General features: G+C 40.7%; 1 protein-coding gene across 8 annotated transcripts in view; it reads left to right on the top strand.

The window, feature by feature from the left end:
• Positions 1-26,824, top strand: part of DNAAF8 (dynein axonemal assembly factor 8) — a 101,578-nt gene that overhangs the window by 21,625 nt on the left and 53,129 nt on the right. For all 8 annotated transcript variants that reach the window (XM_064520514.1, XM_064520511.1, XM_064520509.1 and 5 more), the window contains 3 exons: positions 11,768-11,959; positions 14,525-14,680; positions 19,588-19,782. In XM_064520514.1, the coding sequence (XP_064376584.1) occupies positions 11,768-11,959; positions 14,525-14,680; positions 19,588-19,782 (543 nt within the window). The remainder of the gene's footprint in view (positions 1-11,767; positions 11,960-14,524; positions 14,681-19,587; positions 19,783-26,824) is intronic.

Below are 26,824 nucleotides of genomic sequence, written 5' to 3'. Positions count from 1 at the left end.
ACCCCTGCAGGGGTGGTACTTATGGCCCTCATATTTTACATCCAACTATGGATTTAATTTAACTCAACAGACCGCAAAAGGCAGAGTTAGCTTTTATTATTAAATTATTTTATTGTTGGGACAAGACAGTGGTTTTCCAACATGGCTTCAGCTTGATTCTCTGTTTACCTTTATTGCTTTATCATGATACAGCAGAACAAGATCATGTAGTTTGAAAGCCACCTCATTACCAGTTCCTTGTAAACACTGTTTTATCTACCTTACTTAGTCAAAAACTATTAGATGAATGTATTGACTCATATATACTGCAGTATCTAATTCTTGGCTACAGAATCACTTTGGTTAACCTCATATTAGTACTTATATTACCATGATCAACATGTTATTACAGCTTAGCTTTACAGCTGGCTTACTAAACAAAAACGTTTTAGCATGCAACCCAGTCATTCTAGCTTAACAAATATATCATGCTGATGTTTTCTTTTCCAACTTACAAACATAATCTCTATAAGCTTTCTGGCAGAATTGGCAGTTTTCCTATATTAGTATGCCCTTGATTCAGCTCACTGATGGCAAGTAAAATTCTCAGACCAAAGGATTTTCTGCTTGGGTTCTCGCAAAGTTAAAATTAACAATATACTAGGGTCAAAACCTTCCTTGCCCCTTTACTGCTTTAATCTCCTCTTGATCTGATATTACTTCCATTGGAGACCACAGGAAAATTCTTGACAAAATTCCTGGATCTTGCCTACCATCCAGAATAGCACTGAAGCATTATGTATTCAGTTACTGTGACAGTTACCCTGAGCTAGCACAGTAAGACTGTAAGTAGAGATTGATTTTCAAAACTTGTAGAAATATTTTTTAGTTCCTTCTATTACTAGTGTCATATGGCCTTTTATATAGTAGATGCCTTGATATCTGCACAGCTGTCAGGGATATGCTCTTGATTATTTACCTGTCTTACTAAAGTAGGTATCTGTGATTTCCATTATTATAGCCTGAGTGCCTTGGTCTTTTTAATGCAGGATTGCTTGCAACATCTTTGGAAATTGCCTTTATCTTACATTTTGCCTGAGCACACAACAGGTTGCTTAAGGTCCCAAAGTCCTAGCCTAACAGTTTATGAGATGGACCATACTTCTGTGATATCTCACCAACTCCATTGTAGAGTTGCTAATATCAATGTACTTAGGTGAACTCCCAAGCAATACTTTTTTTAAAAAAATCTCCATTTTTTTCCTGTATGGAAGACACTCAAAGGAGAGGAACTGTAAGATTTCAGCGGGTGGTTAACTTAATGGGTAAATCTACTTACCTTTATATATTTGTTTCAGAGCAGGCTCATGTTGACCAGAGAGAGAAATGAAAGTGAAATTCACATCTCGGAAGAAAGACTGTACAAGGCCTGATACCCCAGTTAGGAGAGGAATAGATTTTTTACTAATTCTGCACAGAAAGCCAAATTTATCTCCAACGAAGGGGTTCTATGTACATCTTAAGTAGAGGAAAATAGTTATTTTCCTATTTCAGTTGTGATTTCCTATTTCAGATCTTGTGACAAAAGTAACTGAAGAATTTTTCTGTGTCTATGTTACTCCAAAGCTGATTTTGTAAGTTTATATTATCCTGTGGCCAAATGTTGTTTTCATTTACACTGAACCAAAGCAACCACTACGTTTGCACCTGAGTGAATGTAACTGAACCCAGCATTTAGCCCTTGCTACTATTTTAGTGTAGGTTGAAAAATGTTAGTTGTAAAATTTGCAAAATGTGTTTTCAAGGCTGAATCTGTTTCTGGTACCAGAGCTGAATTTGGTCCGTGCTTCCTCTAAGTCCTCCTCACTTTTCTTGGTCTGATTCTATGGGGTTGTGGCCAGCAGTGATGTGCCAAACTGCCAGCAGATGGCCCCTGAATTCTTCCCTTTTTGTAGAGTGAAGTATTTAATGAGTTTCTGAAACAAGATTAAAATCTCTTCTACTTAATGAACCTGCTGCCTCAACTCAAGAAAGGATTAGAAATAAACTAAGGCAATTAGAGGTGGTGTAGTTAAATTTAGCAAAAACAGAAGACCAAGATTCCTTTGTGTGCCACCAGTCCAGCACGCAAAATCCAGAACAGCATAGAAGTTCCCCAGAAAATGTTTTCCTACCACAGGGGACTGTTAGCTGACACAGAGCCAGTATTTCTGGCCTCTTCATCATCTTCCCACTTGGTACCAACGTAGGAAGAAAGAGGGGTTTGCTGGCACAGTATTTTAGGCTTCAGTTGAGCTTAGCTGGTTTATGGTATCCTTGGCTGCAGTCAACAAGGCAGAGGAGCTAAGGCTGCTACAGCCTCTAACATGGCCCAGTATAGCACAGATCCATCCTAAAGATTTGTCCATAACAGGCAAAGCAGAGAGTCCAAGCCTTAAGTGTTCATTGTAAATAACTTGCTTTACATAGGCGGAGTTTGCCTGCTTGCTCTTCATGTTCTCAGAGTAACAGGAGTTATGGAAGTGTGTGCTTTGGATACTCTTGGGGCACAGATTAAAGCAAGTCAAGAACTTTATGTTCTGATGACTCTTCTCAGTAATTCTGCACTCACAACCACGGTACTTGGTTAGAAAATGACATACAGTAATCCTGCCTTAATATGGCTCTTCAACAGGTTCGTCAGATACATTGCTATATATATGCTCACCTCGTTGAGTGTGCTGTTCCTTGTAATTTCATTACATCCTTAACTGAACAGTGCTGAGAACTAGAGTGCTACTTATTTGAAATCAGTCACGGTATGACAGATATTTATATTATGGCAACCTCTAGGAACCCCCATTAAGGACTGCGGTCTTGTTGTGCTAAGAATTGTACAAACACAGAAGAAAAGAAAAACTCAGAACCAGATTACTCACATTCTGTACTGAACACAGTGAAACTATCAAAGCAGCCATACAGAACCTTCCATTTAAACTTCCTTTTTGCCTCTTGCCTTTGTCCATACTAAAACATGACCTTGCCATTACGGGCTTACAGTAGGAGAAAATAAGTTGGAAAGAGAATTAAATTCCAGGAAGACAAAGTGACTTGCCCAAGACTGTAAAATGTTTACACAAGCAGAGTAAAACCTGGGTCTCTGCTCATGGTTTTACAGGGGCTCCCACCTTTGTCCATTGCACTTTCCAGCTACAGAATGAATTAACACAGTCAGTTCTCTCCAGAGTGACTGTTTTCAGTCCTGTTTCACTGATTGGAATTTGAAATGGCCTCAGGAAAATGTGAAATATTTAATCCTTTATATTCCTTGGCACATCTTGGAGGTGATTAAAATGAATTTAGGCCTATCATTGAATATATTTATGCCTGATCTTGACAGATGGGAACATTTGTTGCTGTTGCATAAGGGAAAGGTTAATATAAGTAAAATGAATATAGTTTCCAGAATTATGTGCATGAACTTGCTGCCAGTAGAGGTCCTAAATACTCCTCCATTTACAGTAGCAGAATGGTTCAGATAAGCTTGAAGTAAGACAATATAAAATGTAAATAGTAAGAAAAAGAAATAAAAAGTCCATTGGCTAAACTCTATTTCTCATTCCAAGGGGGCAGGAGAGAAAGCCATTTCTGTACCCTGTGTTTTTAAAGGTACTTGCTCTTTGACAAGCCTTATGTTTGCTGGCAGAAGTAATAGCTGCCATAAGTTTGCAATGCATATGAATGAGTGTCAGTCGTGTTTACTCATACAGAGAAATACTTTCTGCCATACATCTCTGCTTTGGGATCAGGATAGTATTCACCACTCCTGGTCTTACCTCACAGCTATGGTCAGTGATGCTATTTGTAACTGAAAGGAGGCTGATTCTGGCCCTCTATTTTTGCAAGGAGCAAAATGTGTCTTGCCACATGCTCCTTGCAAGGAGCATGCATCTGACACAGCTACAACACTACTGTTAAAGCAGCTGTATAGTCTAAACTGTATTCCTAGTTTTTCTCGTGCCTTCTTTTTTGCCATTATGACTTAGGTTGGACTGCAGTTCCTCGTAAATCTTAACGCATTGGGGATGAGCTCATTCACAACTTGTAAACGCATTACACAAATAATAATTATGGAAACATTACTGGCAAGGCAATCGTTACTGGCAGGACTGTTGGATGGAATTTGAGGCTTTATCGGAGTTTACAAAGTGGAAGAATCCAGCAGTTATTTTTATTTTAAAAGTGTAAAGCACTGTCCAGCTACGTGCCAAGCACCTGGAGTTCCCACAAGCATCTGTGGAGATTGTAAGCACCTAGTATTTCTCAGAATCATAGATAAGCCATCTTTCCTGCCTTGGAGGATTCCTAGGTGTCAGAGTTTATCTGCACAGGATTTTGCAGCTGGACACAATATTACAGAGCTCATACTCTGACTAGCTGGACCCAGTCCATCTCTGAACTGGAAGCTGATAGTTTGCATAGCAGGCCACTTGAGCTGTGGTAAAACTTTGTGATAAAGTAGCTGAGGTGCTTTCAGCAGTCAAGCTCGCACCGTTAGGATGCTGCAGTATGCCTTACAAATATTCCAGACCAGAACCTGTTACCACGCTCACAGTGCAGGGTGGTTGAGCTCACTCTGAGTTTGCGTGTGATACAGCCTCTGTGTGTGTGTGTGTGTGTGTGTGTGTGTGTGTGCGCGCGCGTTTCCTTTGGGGATTCGAGTATTGCCAAAATCAGGGGCTTGGCCCCTGGAAGTGGCCACAGTGTGTTACATGCTGCAGCAATGGGACCTGTGTAAGGTCTTGAAAGAGAGAGCATAGTTGGTCATTCTCCCCCCCTTTTTTTTCCTGTGGGATTTCCATAGAGCACCAGGGGAAAAGACATTCAAAGACACAGATTTAAAACTAGAAAAAATAAGGGTTTACCTAAGTTACTGAGTTGGTGAATCTCTTGGAGTATCAAACTAGAGCCATTTCAGGAGTAAAACCAGCTAAGACCAGGTGTCACATAGTAGCCTAGTGCTTAGATGACTCTGGACTAATTCCTTGCTCTGTCACAGCACTTTAGAGTGATCATGTACAATTTCTTTCCCTGCTTGGGCCTGGAAACCGGGATACAGATTTTATTTGTGAGGTAATTCAAAATTGGTTGAAGAACTGTGCTATGGAAGATATAGTTACTACTGTTTGCATCATAGACGACATGATACTGTTTCAGGAATGTAAAGAAAGGGAACAGAGATGAATTTTGAAAGTTTCTTGATAATCTCAACAGTTACTCTTCAGAGTGTTTTACAGGCTTCTGATAATTAATCCAGCTAGACAGGGACTAGGATAAGGAAGTGCTATCCTTACTTTACAGTTTCATGGAGATGGAGTTTCACAGAAAATAATCCATTTCAGAGCCAGGACTAAGACACAAGTTCCTGATTCTCAGTCCTATGCTCACATGCAATGTGCAAGTAATTTAACTTCTTTTACTTACTTCAGCTGCTTCTCATTAACCAAAACTATAAGCTCATTAGAGCAGGAACTTTGTGTTACATGTGCTTATAACACCAACACAATGAGGTTCTGAACGGCTCTAAGCCTCTCCAAGTGTTACTGTAGTGTAAACACCAATCATGGAAAAGGCACTTCTCATTTTTAATGATTATGTCTCAGAAAGCAAAGAAAATCAAATAGGATTTAGTGTCAGTTTGATTTAAATTTTAGTGCAGTTTTCAGAGCAGTTCTTTGTTTACCTGAGAATTTGAGCCTTTGTCAGAAAATTTGCTCCCCCCCAGCAAATAAAGAGAAAATTGTGTGTAGAACAGCTACTTGTTACCAATTATTTGCAGCAGTTATTTGATTGTTTTTCAGTTGCACTCAGACTTGGTGCCAAATGGCCTCAACTGACACAGTTTTTCTTGTCAGAATTTGGGTGAAAACGCCATTTTCAAACGTTTTGGGTTAGTTAACATGCATTACAGCTGTACGTCTTTTCTACATTCCAAAGAAGTAATTCAAGAGCAATTCTGTCAAGGAAGTCACCATAGCTCTAACTGTGCTTGCCCATCACTGCTTCCTGATAGATATTTTTGTTCCACTCATAGTATTCTGACTGACTAGAAATATATCATCTGAAAAAGGACATTAGCTGGTTGTGTAAGACTATTTAATAGCAATAATGTTTGTAGACCCAGGAGAGGGCAGGAGATGACAGTGAGACACACTTATATTCACATAAATATACATACATGGGAGAGACAGCATAGCAAGGGCAGTCCTGTATACTCACGTGAGGAACACCATCAAGAAAAGTTCTGGTCAACAGAGAAATGAGCAGGTTTGGAGAGGAAGCGTACTCTAAGATACAAGACTCTCTTGGTTTAAAAGCAAATGGTTGATGCTTTTGAGTTGTCTTGTTCACTGCAGATAGCAGAATAAGTGTATCTTAAATTTTGGGCTGAGTATACCTTTCTGTCTGCAGCTGTGGACACAGTGTCTCTTCCCTAGCATATTCTTTGGGACAGATTCCTGACTCCCCTGCCAGAGGGGTTATACATTTCTTTCATAGCACAGATAAACTATTCATTCCATTAACTTTAGTGAAGTAGTTGAGGATTCCTTTAATGTAGGCTAATCCAGAAGTGGCATAGAACCAGTGTAATTCACTCGACATCCCATTCCTATGTTGTCTTCATTTGTGTGGAGAAAGATGGATTGGATTGGATGAAAAAGGACTTTTGTGTAATGCTCACGTGTCCTGAGCTGGAAATTTAACTGGTCCTAGCTATCATTAACTGTCTGCAAGTGTTGTAGGAGCAATAAAGCTTCTTTAAATTGTACTTGGGGTTGACCACACTCAACTGGCAGCAACATGAAAAGGTGCACAAAGTAAATTTTGCTCTGCTTGGTTCCTGTGCCAGGCAGAGCTCGGTTACTTTCTATGTGGCACTTCTGAACTGTGCTCCCATACTCAGTAATTTCTGGTGATGAGCTGACATTTCTCTTTTACACTTGCCGCCTTTATGCTCCAGCAGAGATGCTGGCTAGCTTTAGCACCTTCATGCTGACAGAGATGGAGAAGTAGTTCCTTCTGAATTAGGAGAGATTATATATTTCATGGTCGAGACTAAGCATAAGCATCCAGAACAGAAGATACTTTCAACAAAGACATTTTCTTAATTTTTATTATTTTTAACATAACCTCATATGATGTGTAATGCCCTAACTAATTGGAGAACTACAGAGATCATAACAAATACCGTAATGCTTTCGTTATGCAGCTCTTTGAATTCCTGCAATCTTATTTTGGCAGTGTTTAAAATTACCTGTTTTGAAGGATCATACCTCCTCCATTTTAGCAATCTGAAGTTCAGTTCAGGTCAGAAAATTTCAATACAATCCTGCTACCATCATATTTTTCAGATCAGTAACCTTGGCAAGTTCAATACTCAGAAAAACCACTTGTGCTATAGAGAGTGAATCTAGTATAAAAATGAATTAACAGAAAGACCATTCAGACCATTAACATCAATCATACTCTCCTTTATGTTATTAAATGTTGCCTTCCTAATTACAGTATGTTCTGCCAGTTGCATACAGGAAATGCAGATACTTTCTTCATTCTTATCCATTGCTCCCAGTTTGCAATGATAAAGCAGTTCTTTGAATGGTTTCAGGGTTTATTCCACAATTTAATGTGGAATTCAAATTGTCCCACAGATGGTATTGTCATCATTTTTCCTTCCCTAAAGAATGAAAAAGAACAAACACTTGACATTTCCAATACATCTTCATCTAATGCAAGAATTTTTAGAAGCCATAAAAGAGTGTTATTTGCTTTGCACTGGAGAGATGGGCAGAACTGTTAAATGTCTCCTAACTATCTACTGTCCTACACTGGCAACCTTCCATCTGCATTTGAAACATGCATGACCTGTTCTTCAACATGGTTGCATTTTCTTTTTCTGCCATGAGCTCTGTCTACAGTAAAGCATGAACATGCAATGCTAGAGCTATTTCAGCATACAGAGTATAGGATTTTCATTACAGGAATTAGCTAGAGCTGCTAAAGTACCTAGAAATCAGTTCACATTTACAAATGTACAGCAGATGCATCATTTGGCAGAAGATTTCTGCAGTCAGTAATTTGCCATTCATCAGGGATTGCCTCTTAAATCTGCGTTATCCAAGCTAGGGGGCAGATGACATAGAAGGATAAATTTAGACATGGCTGAAAACAATTATTTTGATTAATCCTCCAGCCAATGAGAGTAAGATTCTGCCTATCCCACCCCTTCCCCCACCATAAAGAAGCGAGAGAATGCGCAAGTATAACTTCTCCTCATTTTGCATGTAGTGCATGCTTTTGTTTAGTTATTCCTGCTAGAGAATCTGCGCAGCACAGCAGGGGTTATCTTTTAATTGATTGTGATACCTTGCTTTAACATTAGCATCAGTTTAATGCTGAAGAAGGTACTAGATGTAAAATGCTGAAACTTTATTTAGCTGCAGAGGAGAAACACTATCTGTAAAAGGTGGCCTCTTCCAGACCTTCCTGTCTGATGGGAGACACCTCAGACTGAGTGAGCTACTTCTGCTGAGAAATACTAACTTTTTTTCTGGTGAAATGAACTTTCTGAGCATGCAGTGTAGCACATTCTCCACATGGCAATTAGATAGCAACCACTTTCACTTGCTGTCAGCCTTGTACCTAGCTGGTGACCAGCAACAAAGTTTTCGGCTGCCCCTCTTGGGCTCCTGCATTACTCTGCTGCTCTGTCCTTCCAGCTTCCTCAAAGCTTGGAGAAGGTTTCTGAGTATTGGGACAACAGAGCTGTCTGTCCAATCTGATTCAGAGACTCACTGAAAGGAGTTGTAGAGTGATGCCAGCTAGACTTCTCAAAAACCATCAACAAAAGCATTGTTTAACCAATTAGACCCATTTTATTAGAGACAAAATAACATTAATCTTGGCTGACAAACTTACATCCTCCTAGCTTCAGCTTGCTGTGATTATAAAAAGCTCTTTAAGAAAAGTATTTTGAGATAAAATGGTGCTTTTTTTTAGTGGCTGTCTGTACATATCCCTTCTAATTGCAATTTTTTTATGAATAGTTGTTTCTTCTGGGTCTGTGCCTCCATGTATGTAATTTTAACACCACTGTTGCTGAAGGTTAGAAGATATGGGTGTCCTTAAGTTGTTTTTCAATTCCTTTTTGCTCATTTCTTCTTGGTGTGGATTTGGAGTGGGAGGGCTGTTTAATTTTTACATAAAACAAACTATAGAAATGTGTTCTTCCTTGGCTGCTCAGTGTGACTAGTGCTTCTACTTACAGTGTAATTATGCTGGGGTGGTGATAGATGGTCAGAGCTGGGGGTGGAGGGGTGGTTGGAAAATCAAGCTGAAGGGTGGTAAGCTGCAATATTGTAAGATGTAATTGCAAAATAAAATGGCAAGCACTTTGAAAATAGGAAATTTTATCTTATTTGCTCTATGGTAACTGTTGGCACTTGACTGCCATCAACTGCAAGCCTGTCTGTGATTGATAACACAATTCAAGCAACCAAAAATAACACAGGATTTAAGTCATTTTTGTCTTTTTATAATTTAGTGTTGTCCCAAATAAAAGCTGGTGTAAAATGCAGGCAAATTGGACTCTCTTCATAGTTAGCCTAGGGTAAATTGGACAACTCTGGGTGAAGGCATACTAAGAAGGCACTGAATGTAGCTGACTTCAGGTACTCTTGCCCAGAATTAAATAGGATTAGCTCTTTTTTATTTTTTTGTTCATTAGCTTTAATATTTTTGCAGCTAGTTAAGTTTTTATACTCTTGGATCCTTAGAGTAAGGGGTCTGGCAGAGGGAAGGATTAACATTGTTCAAAACCTCATTCATTCTGAGGAAGAACCTTAATAAATGAAGAGGCAAAATTGTTAACTGGTCTTGGTCAGAAAACGTATTGAATCTTCCTCTGCTGCTGGGCCAAGCAGATTTGGAACAGTTGGAATTTTTCCTGCTTAAGCAGCAGTAGATACTGGTTTAATCTTTTGCTTGTGAGTTATCTCCTGTCACTGATCTCACTACTCCCGTCTTGGTGAGAGAGGACAGAAGTAATGTTTTGCCAATATAGGATGTAGAAGCAGGCCATCTTTTCCTAAAAGTCCCCAAGTTTTTTTAGGCCTTTTCCTCTGAGAATTATGGTGGTACTGCCAAAGCCCTGATCAGTTCTGTTAGCTCCGTAGGACTACAGTAATATTAGCAATGTGGATCTGCAGCATCAGAAACTTTGGCATGAATGTTTTTCTCTTATTACTGATTGTAGTTTTTATTTAGTACTGGCAGACACTACTGCTATCTGTGGCAGATGTCTCATCATCAAAACACTGTGCAGCACAGTAGATCTGCTTGTGGCTCTTTTATTAATGTCTTTTTTGAAAACTTTTAAAAACTTGTGTATTTTCAGGACAGGCAGGAAAGTCAGGCTACATTAGCTTGTAAAGTGGATTAGTCATTAAACACCTTTGTGGAGATTTTAATCCAGAATTAAAGTGGCTTTAATTGGATTTAGCTTACTTTGCTTCCAAAGTAAATTCAGGTAAATCAAATTAAGGTTAATTCAGTGTAAGGGCAAGGGCAGACATCCTCATTAAGGGCTACCTGGAGTAACTGAAAACATAACTGTCCAGCTGCTCCTTGACACCCTCCTGCTCCAACTGTGTTCCTGCTACGTTCACACAGCTCCTCTCAAGGAAAGGGGTGCTCTCTGGTCTCCTACAGTAAGAGGTCATTTCAGATTAATTCTGCTCATTTTAACTACTAGTTCAGTCTGTTGGCTGACTACATTGGCACACACAGGAAAGGCAGTCATATTCCATGTTGGTTCTGCAGTGGGGAGCATAGCCTTCAGCCACTGCTGTAAGTAGTAGTGGGGAAACAGTAACACCATAAGCAGCTCCAGCTATTTGCACACTGCATGCGTGTCTAGGTCAGTAGAATATATGCATTCAGGATGCCTTGGGGGCCCTGGAGGTCCTTATTAGAGGGTCATAACTGTTGAGATGCAATACTGTCTTTTGGCAATGCTAGAAAAACTTTGTGAAAAACTTTATGGACTATCTGTCTTCCTACTTTACAAAGGAAATGCCAGGGGCAGCAGACTGAATGTAGATAGAACAGCAAACCAGCTACTAATTACAGCTGCAGCAATCACATCTTTGGAAGAACAAAAGAGATTCCATGAACTGTAATTCCACAACCCAAGCTTGGGTTTTTTTCTTTAAAGAACAGATCTTTTAAAGGAGAGGGATTTGTACCCTAATAGACCAAGTATCAATACTAAAGTAAAGAAAAAGGAGATGAGTTCACCTAAAAGTGTATCATCATCTAAAAATGAGGTATGTTAGACAAAGCAGAAGATAATGAATGTTTTGACACTTCTATCAGGCTCGTTTCAAAGGCATTTCACTGATTAGAAAGTTAATGCTAAAGCTTAATACAGAATACAAAATGAATTTGATCATACTATTTCCAGTTGTGACCATGTAACCTTCCATTTGCCAAGCAGTATCAGACTAAGGGAAGACCCAGGTGATGGCTCTCCAAGAAAAGCTGAAGTGCTCCAGAAGGTGTTAGTGAAATAGTGACCCAGCTTTTATGGCACAAGCAATGTATGGCCTCATGATCCCTCTTTGGTAAATGCTTGCTAGATATTAATCGCCCCTCCTGTGATGGCAATGAATGCAGTTCATTCATGATGATGAATACAGTTCAGTAATCCAAATGACTTTCATTTTCCTCCTTTTTTCTTTTTTTTTGACAGGAAGCCTCTTATTTGCCAGATATTGATATGTTGCCTAGACCAGACAGTATGAGAAATGAGATGCTGCTTATGACAATTTGGCTGTCAAGTTGTGGCCAGGTAGCTGCAGATCAATACAGTGGGCAAGTGCCTAACATGGTGCTGACAGCAGCCAACATCTACCAGGCCCTTGTGACATGGCTTCTTTCTCTGGTGAGTAAATGCAGTGGCAGTGTGCAAGAGGTGGTGCATTACTAAAGGCGTATTTTGCCCTCCAGTGAATATATAATCATTCTAGAAATCTCCTTCTTCCAACAGATACAAAACAGTGGGCTAAACAAAAGAGAAGTTATGTCCCAACTTGCCTTGAAATCAGTAAATGAAAGTCATACTGATTTCAATGGATGCCGGAACATGCCAGTAGTTTACAAAGAATATGACACAGAAAATAGAAATCGGTGGGACAGACCTGAAGTAATCAGAATTGAGTGAAAATAGAGGGCTGAGTGTTATACTTGTTCTCTGCAAAAGAAGTGAATGTAGACAGGTGCCTATTTCTTACCACTTGGTCTGATTAAGAGTAGATCCTTTTCAATAGTCAAAAGAGGGATATAAACAAGTGATGGTCTGTTTAATCTTAATTGTCCTTTGGATCACATCTCTTTCTCCCCTAAAGAAATCTTCTTTTCCTCACTCTTCCCATTCATCCTATGTTAGTCTTCTCCCTGACGGCAAGTAGGCAATGCCTGTTTCCTTTTTTCTCCACTCACATGTTGGCCTTATTCTTTTCCCTCATTGTAGACATCAGCATACCAACCTGCACACTCAAGAAAAATCTCGTCCTGTGCAGACAGCCTGCACAAGGCTTTTAAATCACTTAAACGCCACTTAAACAGTATTAATTATTAATGATGTTCACACTTCCATTAAAATATTGCGAACATTCTTCAATGTTAGTTCAATGCTAATAAAAATTGTCACTTGAACAGCCTCAGAGTCTGAATCTTCCATTCAGAAAGTAGCTCATAGGCAACTGCTTTGTGAGCTTTCTTCTCTTGAGTTATTCCCACTAAAAAGCCTGAACTTGAAGCAGCTTTCTGCAAGGCTGAAAGGACATCTGAGCTTCCAGGGCTCCGTGTCACACTACTGAGGCTGCGGGGCTAAGTGTCGTGATGGACTTTGTGCCTGATAGAAACTGGAATGAAATACAGCAATCATTTCAAACAGGTCCCCTCACAGCTGTTGGATAGCAATGACAAAAAAGGCCTGCATTTCTTTTTAAAAACAAACAAATACAGTTGAAAAGTTGAGCCATGTCAGACCAAATTCTCATCCAGTTTAAATCTCTATAGCTCCACTGTTTTTCTGGCTTGTGTAAATCAACATAACTTTGTGTTCATTGGAGATGCACTGATTTATACCAGCTGAGAACATGATCCTCCAAATGTAAGCATTCCCCAGTGGCAGGGCTGAAATTCCCTTGTGAAAGTAGTGATCACAGCAGTCAAAGATTTCTTAGTGCTACTTTGAGTGACCTATGAAACAGTTTGAAAATGCACTCAAGGCTTGTGTTGACAACCTGTTTTTAAACACATTTGTTTCACTGTAGTTTTATGTTATATATGCAATAAATAGCAGGGCTGTAAATCCATCATCTAGAGAACAAAGCTTAAATGGTGTTTGTGTTCACCAGAACCCTGGGAAGGAATCATAGTCCTGTGATTCAACCTTGCCTGTCTTTTCTTTTCATGTGATCTGATTCAGGAATCCTCACCTCACATGGCTGCTGTTCCTTTCTCATGGCTTCACTAGTTAACTGTGTCTTTATTTTCCCATAGCCCTCTCCCCTCTTTCACCTGCTATCCAAGTCTCAGGCTGTTTTTCAGCACTACAGTGCCTTTCCAGTCTGTTTCAGGTATCTTTCCTTTCTCTTCTCTACACAGTAGTGAGGTTTCTCATGTATTCTGTATACTGAAATGCATCATGTTTCAGCCTGACTTTGAGCCTTGAGCCAATGAGTGATCTATGCACCTGGAACCCTATCTCTGGAGCTACACCAATATTCATGATAAACAATGCCTAGTGTTCATCTTGGGGTTGGCAGAAGTCACTTCTTATCCTTCTTATTTGGGATCAAATCTATATATTGGAAAATAGAATGCTTGCCTCCCACTCATGCACACAAAAATAAGATCTGTCTAAAAGAAACCACCTCAATCTAACTAAAAGGTGGAATCATTGGATAGGGATTGATGGAGTTTTGGCTATTAGTGATCGCTAATGGGGAGGATGAAGGCTATTAAAGAAATCTGTACTAGCTCCTTAGAATGGCATAATCATTTAGTATTGATTTTGAACTGAGATTGTATTGATCTCATTATCATTAATAAAGGCAGCACACAGTACCACTGTGGTAAGAACATGCAGTGCAGCGTTGACAGAGGCTCCGTTCTCATTTCTTGCTAGACTAGGGACCTAAAATGACCTCTTGCTTTCACATGGCTGGCTGAATTCAGAGCTTGCAAGTTATGAGAGTCCTCACTGAGAAAATAAATCCTATGATTTATCAAAACCTACGTGTTATTCCTATTTAATTTGGTCTTTATTGAGTTTCTACTGGCTGAACCATAGCTAATCCACTAATCAAGCTAGAGTACTCCCTGGATTATTGTACACTGTGTGTCTCTACTCAAAAGCAACAGAGTGAGATGAAGGGTTATTTTCAGTCTCTAAATATAGCTGTCTAAAAAATGAAATTCTGTTCAAATGGATTTACAGGTGCCTCCTGTGAAAGTGAAAGGTGAGACCAAAGCTCCATTTCAGGTGGTAGGACTGCAACAGGCCTGGCAAGAGAATGGCTTGGCCCTCTATGCTTGCCTAATGCCAGCAGATGAATCTCCAGCCCTGAACAGCACCAAGATCTGGAAGATTAAAGTGAGTAGCAACACTTAGACTTGCTAGTTATGCAGAACTGCCATGGGTATGTACTACTGTTATTTACTAAGGACCAGGCTTGGATATGCCAATTCAAGCTCAAAGTTCAGTGAACTGGGATAGGGTGGCCTTATGCTGCTCTAAATTATAATGGGGGAGCGGTGCAGGATTTTGGGAACAGAAAGATGAACATTGTGGGAACAGTGCAGAAATTTGACTGGAAGCATATCTTTGACATGCATTGTTTTTGCTTTTATATTTTAACCATGCGAAGAGTGCAGCCTAGGAGAGGGGATGTTTCTTGCTATTCAGTTCACAAGGGTCAAGACCCACAGATGGGACCTGAGACTCCATTCCCTCAGAGCTGGTAGACTAATGAGTTTGTGCTGTGCTATAAAGCACCAAGCTGAAAGGTCCTCATCTAGCACATGCAGGCAGCACACTGTAATGTAGGGCATGATTCCAGCTTGTGTCCTGGAAACAGCAGAGCTATGAAATAGCAGCTCTGGGCCCTTGTTTGTTAGTTCTGTCTTTCAGCAGAACTAATTTGAGCAGGTTATACTCTGAGCATGCTGATGCATCTGTTCTCTTTTCCTTTTTGGAGACAGCTTGTTAGGTATTACCCTGAGACCTACTCTGGCCTTGCTATCCCTGCCTGCTTCAGATACCTGTAGAAACAAACGTGTAGTATAGCTGACTTGCTGGAAAATGTACCAAGGTATATCTGAGGAACAGTGATCCTTGTGTACCTGGGATCTCCTCTGGATCACTTGCTTGAATAATCATCCTCTTTTTGAATAACCTTTGCTGAGACACTGGCCCTGTGCTCTGTAAGGGCTGGTGAGTTGCTCTTAGGTGGTTCATTTGTGGCTTTGGTGAGCTCGTAGTGGATTTTCTACTCCTGAGACACTTTGGCTCACCTTGACAACTGCACTGTCTCTGCATCCCTATTTACTGTCTGGTAATATGAACAGGAACGTGATGTGAGAGATTTGATAACTTGGCATTTCCTCTATGCCGAAAAGACCCCATTGGATCCAGTAGAAGGTGGTTTTAGGGTGGCCCCCAGGTATCCTAATTCACACCTGCTGGACACATCATCATGTGAAGTTTAAATGGAAGAGGAAGTGTAAACATGGTTTAAAAACACACACTTCCCCTGTTCGACTGCAGCAAGAATTCTTGATTTGCAGCTGCCTGTCTATGAGCAGTAAAGATTAAATTTCCCATGATGTATCATAAAGCCTAAAATGTGACAGCTGTGGCTCCACTGCTCCTGCAAGTAAATGATTGATGCTAGCAACAAATGTAATGATTAAAACGCTTGGAAAAAAAAATACAATAAGTAATGTTTCTGCCAGTGTCTGGGCACCTGTGGACAGAAGCAGCAGGGCTAATGAGACTCAGCAGCCTGCTAGGCTGGCCAGGGGCTTAATGGTGATTTCTCTCTCAGGCACCTGGATTCAAGATATTTTTTATGGCACAAAGTAAATGGAGGAGCAGAGACTGACCTGTCTTCTGCCCATTTGCCTTGTTGAGATCTACTAATTTCAGCTGAAGAGCTGGCCAAAACATCAAAATTATTGAGTGCTGAATATGCTTAAAATAGGTATCTGATGTCATGTAATTGAATGAACTTTTCAAGCTACAGGCTCAGGCTGCTCTAACATTTGGTTGGAGCTGGGAAGGTTGGCAGAACATGCCTTACAGAGCTTCCAGTCTGCGTGTAAACTGTGATGCTATTCTACTGATCCATTTACAGACACTGACGTTGCTGTCAAGTTCAGCTAATACGCACTGCAGTGAACATGCAAGGCATTCGGACAGCGTTCTTTAAAGCAAGACTACATATCACTGAGGTTTCCTCTCATTAGCGGCTCTATCATGTGTCTTTGCAATAATGACTTTTGTTTTTTCTGCATTCTTGTGGTATTTGTAAAGGTGCTGCTCTCTCCATTTCAGAGATCAAAGCTGATGGGAACGACAAAAGTCCTTCAGAAATGTCAGCCACAGCAGGGACAAGAAAAACAACAGCACCTAGTCCTGTCTCTCCATTCCTCCCCTTGAGCAGCTCCAGCTGTTGTTATAGAGAAATTTGATAGATTTTACTCTTCAGACTTAAGTCTCTTGATATAGTGTTAATGTACAATATTTAATGGTTGAATTGATTAACAATATTCTGCTGTTGCAACATTTAACAATTCTTGTTCTAGTTGTCTCCTATTGGCATAATGAGAATCAGTTACCAGGGCTTATCTGCAAAATATGAATATCAGGAAAAATACCTGGGGTTCTAGGAGTTCTTGTTGCAGCTATTGGCTATAAGAATATAGGAAAATTTTAGTTATTTTTTTTAGGTGATGTATAAAAAGACACACTAAGTAGTATAAACATTAACCAGTAGCATGATAACAAAACTGGCATTTTAATGGTCTTCATGTGAAGAGTACAGAGTTCATTTTTAGTGTCAGAGATGGATACATACTGATTGTGCAACATATTAGGTACAAGTTAGTGCCTGTTTGATGGCAGGAGGGAAATGCCCATTTTTCTATGTGCATCTCTACTATATCTTACGATAGGAGCAAAATGGCCGTTGTCCATGGACCCCTACAATTAATTTTTTTATGATAATATGAACATAATCTTTACAGCAGGTGTTGGATTGCTTGTCTAAGAGTCTAAGGACATACCTATATCAACGGGGCAAGGTTTCACTTTCCCCAGCTTGTCCCACTGACATTTCCCAATGCTTATCTGTTGGAACATCCTGAGTGCGTTTATCAGCCTTATTGGCTTTTGGACTATTTGCTTCTGTGGCTTGTTGCCTGCTATAGTGCTGAAGCTCTAATGGTGGTGGGGTGCAGTCCATCACTGAGAACTGGACCAAGACAACCTGCTTGCTTCATGTAGCTATAGGTTGTTGGAGATTTCCAGTTACTAGTAACTGGGGCTGAGCTACTTTCTAGTCCTCTAAACCATCAGTATTTTATTTACTAGCCATTTTACTGTCAGCTATGTGTCTTCTATTAGCTGTCGAATTTTATGTCTCCAACCCAAGGTCTAATGGTCTATAAATATAAATATAATAATGGTTTCTCAAGGAAAGAGCTCCTGTCCCCAAGCAAGTTGAGTTTTGGCTCATTCAACCATGACAACATCTATTTGTATAATTTGAGCTGCTGCTCAGTGTTTTCTCCCATTATTGTCAGTTTTTTGGGTTTTCATTTGGGCTTTTTATTTCTGTCCTCCCTCCAGACAGTTGATTGAAATGAGACAAATATAAACATACCTACGTGGCTTTGCTTTCTTGAGTTCTTGTCAGAACAAATGCCCATACACATACCTCTCATAATTTTTGCATGCTGATAAACAAGCTTCATTTACAGGCATATCCGGGGGGAATTAGATTTGTATGGAGTGTGCTTTCTAAGAATCTACTCAGCATTCCCAATTAGGCAGACGAGCACTGAACAGGGCAACGTGGCTCTTTTCTGCACACTTTGGTCACTTAACAGTTTTATGGTGGTTCAAAACAACTTGTGATATCTGTCATAGGATTTGGGGGGTTTTGGAGGCTTCTACTGTTCGAGCTTTAGTTTCCAGGAGCCATAGTAGATGTTTTAGAGAAAGTGCTTTGTATAATTGTTCATTTTGTTAATTTCTAATTAGGTCTCATTGAGTTCACCAATTTTGTAATCCGAAAGTCCTACTAATATGGAAGAACAGGGAGCTTAGAGGGGAGGCTAAACGATGGAAAGCTGTATTTTAGCATCATGATGCAATAGTCAATAACAACCTTAAAAATCCTGAGATTGATAAAGCTATTCAATTATGTAAAATATCCCTGTGAAACCTTTAGTAAATTGATGTTATATTGTATTAGGCTGATTTATGGTCCTGTTTATGGTGTTTTCTCCTTCTTCCACTTGGTTTATGATAAGTCTGGTTATAGTTACAGGGACTGCACCTCCATAAAATATTTATTCAGGAGACACATTCCACAAGGCTGCAGACAAATGGGATATCATTTGACCCCCCAAAATTACCTTTGGTAGAAGAATGTTTGGAGATTGTAATTACTGGCCCCTGCCATCTGTTAGGCAGGATTTTTAACCTTTTGGGCATCCAGATGACTTCTGCGGTACAAAAATTTGGCTGTTTGTGCTGCACTTTCCTCAACCATCCCAGCTCTCCTTTAACACTGGCCACTTCTTCCTTCCTTACCTTAATGTATAGGTCATGAAACTGCGGTATTCAAACTGCTTCAGAGTAATTCATGTGGGCTGATGGATATCATGAGCCAGTTATCTTATACCAGCATTTTGTAACCAGTTGAACATTACTGTTAACTGTCCGACCATCTTCTGTGATGAAGTTCTATATCTTAGCAGTCTGACTGTTTCAAGCACCTTGGTGAAAGGTCAATGCTGCTAATTTCCCCAGTGGTCTTTACCAAGGGCGATTTTCTTTGGGTCAAGTCTATGTGGAAGCAGTCATGGGGGGAGCACTTCCACACGGTCAGCTGATGAGTTACTGTTGCAAACAGCATCTCCTCTCAAGGAGCTCAGTCAGCATCAGGACTGATTTTGCATGTGAGACGAGAGACTTGGCAGGGTGATAGCAGGATCATGTGAAGAGTGCACTTTCTATGGGTAAGAGGACAAGGTTAGAGCCCTGGTTGTAGGGATGCAGGGTCTGATAGTTTGGGAGGCTGAGAGGGATATTAAGTTAGGGTTTTGGCTTGGAGAATTTGAAATTCACCTGCATGGGAGATGCACAAGGTGCGAGGTTGGGATTGTTTTTGTGGGACAGAAAGAAGGGAGAAAGCTGCTGCAGGTACATGGCACAGAGCAGGGAGCTACTGAGGCCATCAGTGATGGGTTTTAACCATTGACTCTTTGCAGACTAAAGAAGATCTGCAAGAAACATCCACTTTTTACCAGAAGATCTCTGCATTTCTATCCCATACATGGCTTCCAGATGTTATCTGGTGGAGGGCAGAACTGGCCAATCACTTCCAAAACCAGCCGTACCCACTTCCTCCTGAAATTCCCTCTGTCCTGCTCAGTTACATCACTGCTGTTAATCCTTATCCTCAGGTACTGTACACAAATGCTTAGACTTCTGATATTTTTTCTCATTAGATCCAGTAAAAGTTGTTGTTCTTCTTGTGTTACAAATATTTTCCTTTGGTTTAGTTAAGGGTTTAAACTCAGTTTGAAAAAAATGTTTCTAAGCAGTGTTGCTTGCTTACCACTGAAGAGTGAGATTACAACTGTGTAACATCTCTTAAAATCAAGTGCTTAAAATCATTTGCCTGCCTAGAGAAGTCTGGAAGAACATTCACCTCATGCTGTCTATAAGTAGAATGATAATTAACTTTTTCATTTCTTTTGGGATTGCAAGTGCTCCATAAATATTTAAGTGAATGAAATGTTACAAGAATTCATATACTTGTGGCTTATTGTAGTTTATTCCTTGAGGGCATCTAATATGGCTTTTAGGCCTCTAAGTACTGAACAGCCTGTCCTACCTTAGTGTAAATATTCATATCATTTTTCAAAGAAGCGCTGAGTACTTTTGAGGGAATGTTCCACTTATTCCTTTCCCATAACATCACCAGCCTTTAGTCAATCATGGTCTTTTCTCAAAATTCCTAGGTCAACAAAAGCCTTGACACACAATTCCAGGGAATGGTGAACACTGCAACTCAGGTTCATGTCTAAGTCCAGTTGTTCTGAAAATAATGTAGCATGAGAATTCTTCTGCAATTTCAACCAGATTTGTGGATTAATATTACTCTGAGAATCAATACCATGAAAGCTTAGGGGCTTAACAGTGCACTTAGCAATTTGCCTTAAATTTTATCCCACTTCTATGAAGGAAAAGGAGGCTTAAATTTGTTGATTTGCAGTCACTGTAGCTTTCAAGTATAGGCGAGTGCTATAAGGCAGTCTGACATACAGCAGATTTATCTTTCCCAAGTACATTTGTAAGGCATAAAGTACGGCCTCATTTAAAACCGTCAGGGCCTTTATGCATATCCCTTATTAGGGGAATTATAAATTGTTACAAATTGAACAGCAAGATAAATGCTTTCTGAGAGTGAATCTTTGCCTCAATGGCATAGAAAAACTGAAATCAATTTAAGACCGCATTCTCTTCCCAAGTTCAAAAGCTCAGTGCCACTCAGGTTCAAGGCCTGAATTGCACTGAGACCACTAGGTGTAATGGCTTCTTGACATATGTATCTTGCAGTTAAATGAAAAGGCTGCCTTCTCTAACCAAGGTGCAATGATCCAGACTTTCAGGGGACAGCAGCTAACCCTGTTGCCTGCCCTGAGGCTTTACCAGTTGGTACCAACTGAAAATGTGTCCAAGTGTCATTAAAAAGCAACCATAGAAGTGGCGTATAGAAAATGTAGTATCATTTTCAATCAACTTTATCAGATTGAAAACCTTGTACAAGGCCAGTGATCCATGTGTGTTACATATATTGAAATGATGTGCACAAACCTAAGTAGACCAAAGTATCCTGCTACTTTGTGTTGGAAAAGCATGCGGTAAGCACCCGTTTTTGCTCCAAGTGGTTTATCGTCCAAGAGGCAAGTCCTGACAGGTGGATGAAACAAATAGGCAGGAGTGAAGGAAGGGTGACCATGAGGTAAAACTGCAGTTTACTTGTGTACTGATGAGCTCTGTGTGGTTTATAAGCAATTGGTAGCAGTAATAGTAATAACCTTCAAGCACATTGTTTGCTAGTGTGAGCCAACGTCTTGTTTTCAGTCAATTGGTCTAGCAGTTTCTCAGTCTGTTCTGAATCCCAGATAGATTGCTTTTCTACTGCTGTCCTGCTTTGAGGCTCTCCATTGTAAATGCTATACATGCAGCCTATTAACCTGCAGTACTTCACTTTGGAAATGAAAAGTAAACTCACAACACAGTCATTAAAATGCCAGGTTAGGTTCAGAGTAACATAATCCCTGTGGAGGCTATTAGCTACAATGTCCCTTGTCAGCAAAAAGAGGATTGCTTCATTTTAACATAAAGTAAATGTAAGTACTTTCTTCTGTTAAGCCTTAGGATGTAAGCATTAAACTTAGGGACACTTGCTGAACTCCCAGCCCATACAGGTGCCTGCTGTGACAGAGCAGTCAGGGCATAGCAGTATGGGGTGGGCAAACATGTCAGAATGAGGTTTCAAGGAGGAAGGGAGCCTCCACCTCTAAGTTGAGGTGAATGAGAAAATTTTTTAGCTCCAGCAAATTGATTTTGTTGCACCTCCTGGTGATTGGAAGTCTCCCACTTACTTCCCCAGAGCGCTTTATGCTAGTTATTTCCCTGCTGACTTCCAGCACAAGGGTTATGTTTTCTTCTTTGAGACAACAGTGCTGATTAATGGCAGGTCTGCATCAAGTTCCCACCTTGCAGTTCACTCAGGCAAGGCTCCATTGAATTTTTTTGATACAGTTTTTTCTGAGCATGGATAAGAATTCCAGAACTGGGTCTAGGGCACCAAATTTGCCATGATGTCATAATTCAATGCTGCCGAAAAAGCTTTAAACAGCATAGACTGAACTAACAGGAATTTCGATGTATAGAAAGGGACTTGCAGAAAGTACAGCAGTTCTGTACTATGGTATTTCTGTAACGCTCTGATGCAGACTTTTGTAATTTCCCTGCCCATGTCACCAGAAGAGCTCTATACCCACACACTGCCAACAACAATTAACACCACCAAAAAGCTTCGAAAGGTGCAGACTTCTTTTCAAAGACTGCAGTAACCATGTAGCTGCAACAGAAGAGCAGCACATTGCTGATGAAATTCACTGTTTCATGCTGTGGAAACATGGGCCCAAATTCATCACTTGTTACTTTGTGCACTTCAGGCACCTACTTTAGATATGCAATTGCCCTAAGTTCCACATATAGTCTCTGCGGAGGGAGTGAGAGGCATTTCCAGAGGGTGATTCAGATCCATCGTTGGTGACAGCATGCACAACATGACCCTTCTCCTGATTCAGGCACTTAACCGCCCTAGTTGGGATGCATTAAGTCTCTAAGGACTACAGAGAGAGGAAAGCTGCATGAAATGAAAATTCTGAGACTTGAAAAATCTCCCAAGAGAAGCAGCCAGAAACACCATTTGCAACATTAAAAGCAAGAGTAGGAAAAAAAAATCTAGCAAGAAACTAAGGTGTCCCAGCAGAATGAGACAGATCATATAGTGGGGCTTTTCTGGCTCTCCACTTCTCTGACTGGAAATGAGGAAGCTTCTTCCAAAGAAAAACATGCTAGTGGAACCAGAACCTCCTAGTCGAAAAGTTTGAGAGGAAAAAAAGATTTTTGACATGGGTGAGAATAATCCTTCCTGATAGGTGTGGTGTTCATGCTGCATTCCAGACAATACAGTCTATAGGATATATATAGGATATATAGGACAGCTTTGAGTCTGTTTTCCTAGCATAGGTTTGACAAAACCCAGGGCTTTAGTGTTTGAATGCTGTCACACTATTTCACGACAAGCATCATAGCCTTACCCCTGCTGAGTGGCTTCAGTATCTTCCACTATCTTTTACTATAATTTCTTTTAACACCAGTGCTAGTAAGAGGCTTGCTCAGAAAATTGCTACTTGCCACATCAGCATCTCACCTTCACCTGGCTGCCTTCAGGCCTTTGGCTGTGAGGTCGCTGCCTGCCACATGCAAACTCAATCGTAATAACTAATGGTATGCCCTGGTTCAGTGCCTCACGGATGTTGGCAGTTATGCTGTTCTGTTTTTGTTTTATTAACCCGTGCATTCTCTCTTTTTTTCTCCTTTCATGCTGTCTGAGAAGCAAACTAGCAACACCCAAGTGAGGCCATGTAATGTTTCATGGATATAACAGAGCCTGAGCTACCTGGAGTGCAACACAATTTGGCCAGCTGTCAGATCTGATCCACATGTTGCTGTAAGCTGTCACATTCAGTGTATGGGCTCAGGGCCATATTTTCCTCCCCTGAAGCTTCTGCTGAGCCTGATGCTAAAGCTTGAAGGATATGATTGTTGAGCAGCTGAACTGGGCTTTAGAGTACTGGTTTAATGTACACAGTGGGATAGAACACCCAAAACAACACCTCCGCAAGTCTGCTTTTCCAAACCAGAGCCAGGAGGTTGCTGAGGCTTGCAGCATGGCAGATGTTGACCCCTAAGACACCTGGACTGTTTGAAGTCTAGGCTGAAGCTGTAAAACAGGAGGTCTGCTCATCTGTAGTAGATGTCCTTTGTTTTCCAAATCTTGCTCCTATCTCATCTTTACTGGAGTTGGTGCTAAGGATCAGGCCCTTGTGTGTCTGGCAGCCTGAACCTGCCATGCCGCCCGATAAAGCCCTATCAACAGCTTTGGCAAGAGCACTTGCATACATATCACACGCCATCTGACTGAGTCTGCATGAAGATGACTCACCCATAGGTGAGACTTTTGTCCTGGGGCCTCATCTATATGAATTTACAGAAATGTATCCACAGTCAGAGAACAGCTGCATGGCAGTGTCTCAAAGAGCCATCTTCATGAGGGTAGAAGGGAGAAGGTGACATCCTGGCCCTAGCTGACTCCACTGGAGTTTGCCATTGATTTTAGTGGGGCCAGGAGTTCATTCTGTCTTTGGTATTTGTAATTAAAAAATCTAATCTTTAAAATGAGAAAGCACTACAGTAATTTTTGCCTGAGTTGGCACAGGGATGAAGACATAGCTTGGGGAGGAGTGAACCATTATAGTTGTTCATTCTTGCTAAAATTTGATAGCTCACATTTAAGTTGTGACCATCACTAATTATTCCAGAAGAGAGCAGTTTAAAAGAACTGTCAAGCTAATTTGCTTGGCCATTAGTACTGTGCATGATGGTAGGTAATGGGCAGAAAGAGTAGAAATTAGTCTCATCCTTTCTCTCTTCTGTGTGTTAAGACACCTCTTTCGCTGTCTGAAATGGAGGCAAAGGTAGGTGAGATGCATCTTCAAACTGCCTAAAATACAGTCAGCAAAACTGCACATCTTCAGTGACAAAGCTCTTAAATACCCCACCTCTCTCCCCAGCCCTTCTACTGCCTGGGGTCTTCCTACTGTGATTTCACATTCTCTGAATTAAAATCTGTAGCCAACTGAAGTGAACATGGACAAGGGGGAAGGAAAGGTGTGCCCAAAGCAAACTGAAATTTGTGTCAATCTGGATTCCTCAAGGACTTGTGCACTAACACATTGGAATTCATGACAGCAGGGAGAGGAGAGAGTTTAAGTATAATGCAGCCTAGTTTAGGGGCATGTTTTAGTGTATCATACAGGACATGAGCCTTGCTTTTGTGTTAGCATGAAGCTAGAGTGAGAACAGTTCTTCCCCTCTGCTGCCACTGATGTGTTCAGTGGAGTTGAAAGGGAAAGGATATACGCATACAGAATTCACAGTCTGTCTCTAGAGGCAATGGAGGATACAGGATCCAAGGGGATTTGGGTGCTGTCCCATAGTGATAATGGCTGAGCTAATTTTTGCATCAGCCCCTCAAGTGCAAGGGGGATGAGGCTGTGGAGTACAGAGAGATTCCTCTTTCTGCAGTTTCTTCTTTCCTGCTGCGGCTGAGAAACATCCCTTAGCCTAGAAGACTCTTGTTGCAACTTAAAAGACTCCTTAGGTCACCTGATAGCAAAAGCCATTTCCTTGTTGTCGGAAATGAGAAGAGAATATACTGTAAGCAAGAAGAGGAGATATTAGATTTGGTCATATTTCTGTGTGATGGTTAAATATTCATGTTTTCGCTGTACACAGCTCCAGTGAAATGCAAGTTCCAGCCTTCTCTCAAATGTTCGTATTCTTGTTTCTGCTCAATATTTTACGAGGTGTTTTTGTTCTGCTGCGAATTTCCTTCCTATGACTGCCTGGTTTCATCTCAGCATGTTGTCTGAAACAAAGAGTGAATCTGGGTTGTTTTTCACAATTTTTGAAAAATTATATGTGTATTCAATCCTAGCTATGGTACTAATGAGTCTTTTCCAGTGTCTTAAGGTAGCAGAAATCAGGATTTGTCTGCCAAAGAACAAGTAAGAAAAAGGAAAATTGAGAAAAGCAAAGAATGCCTTCAAATGCAGAGTTATGGACATGCCCTTCTCTTCCTCCTCTTTCTGAGAATAGTGATATGGATGGAGAGGATTTCGGTGCTAGAAGAAACCCTGCTTTCTTACAGCAGGGTCAGGGAGATGGAGTCATGGAAATGGTTGTGGTGAAATGATCTCAGGCTTCAAAGCGTGTCACAATACAAGCCAAAGTATCCCCGGAGCTGCTGTATCTTCCACTGGCTGACTGTAGGGTACCTTTCTATCCTGGTGTAATGACTGTGCTGTGAGACAGGAGATTATTACAATGCTCTGTGTCTGCAGAGTCTTAGAAAAGTATTTTCAGCCAGGTATTGAAGGCTGGACTCCCTCTGCTCCGAGTGGTGCGTGGGGAGGGAATCCCTTCTCGTCCCTGTCAGGATGCAGGTGGGCATTAAGCGGTGAGCTGTCAGGTAGTCTGGAAGAGACTTTCTCATTTGCTGTGTTTGCACAGAAGCTTTACAACTATTATGTTGCTGGTGTAACTAAGAGAAGAACCAGCCCTGCGGTGAAATCAGTACAGTCCTCATGCCTTCCCTGTCCCTCAGCATGGAACATTGCAAGATAGCACCAATGCAGCATAAAAATAAATGGCATCAAAATCAAGATAATATCAGTAAGAGTTTGGCCACTCAGCTGCCTTGGGGGCTTACTGGATATTATATGCCAAATAGGGCTCATCTCGCTATAACAGCCTCTATGTGATTTTCTCGTAAATATATGGGAAAGTTCCATTATAAAGCATGTGTTGCACAGGAAGGCAATGCCAGGAGTCTTCCTCCTGTGGCACATCTTAGCTAGACCGGACAAAGCAGGGGCTGTCATGCCACAGTTGTCTCCGTAGCTGGTCTTACCCCTGAGGAAAAAGCTCTTCTAGGGGAACTAATAAGACTTTTCCAGGTTCTTTTTCTGTTGCTTTGTGAAATCACGTTTAGGTTGCCTGCTAGAAAATACAATCTGACAGATCATAGAAACAATTTCTGCAGGCCTTGCTTCCCTAACAGCTATGGCCAGATCC

The sequence above is a fragment of the Dromaius novaehollandiae genome, chromosome 14 (assembly GCF_036370855.1).
Source record: "Dromaius novaehollandiae isolate bDroNov1 chromosome 14, bDroNov1.hap1, whole genome shotgun sequence".
Taxonomy (NCBI): Eukaryota; Metazoa; Chordata; class Aves; order Casuariiformes; family Dromaiidae; genus Dromaius; species Dromaius novaehollandiae.
The sequence above is the reverse complement of the archived record's forward strand: the minus strand, read 5'-3'. Positions and strand labels throughout refer to the sequence as shown.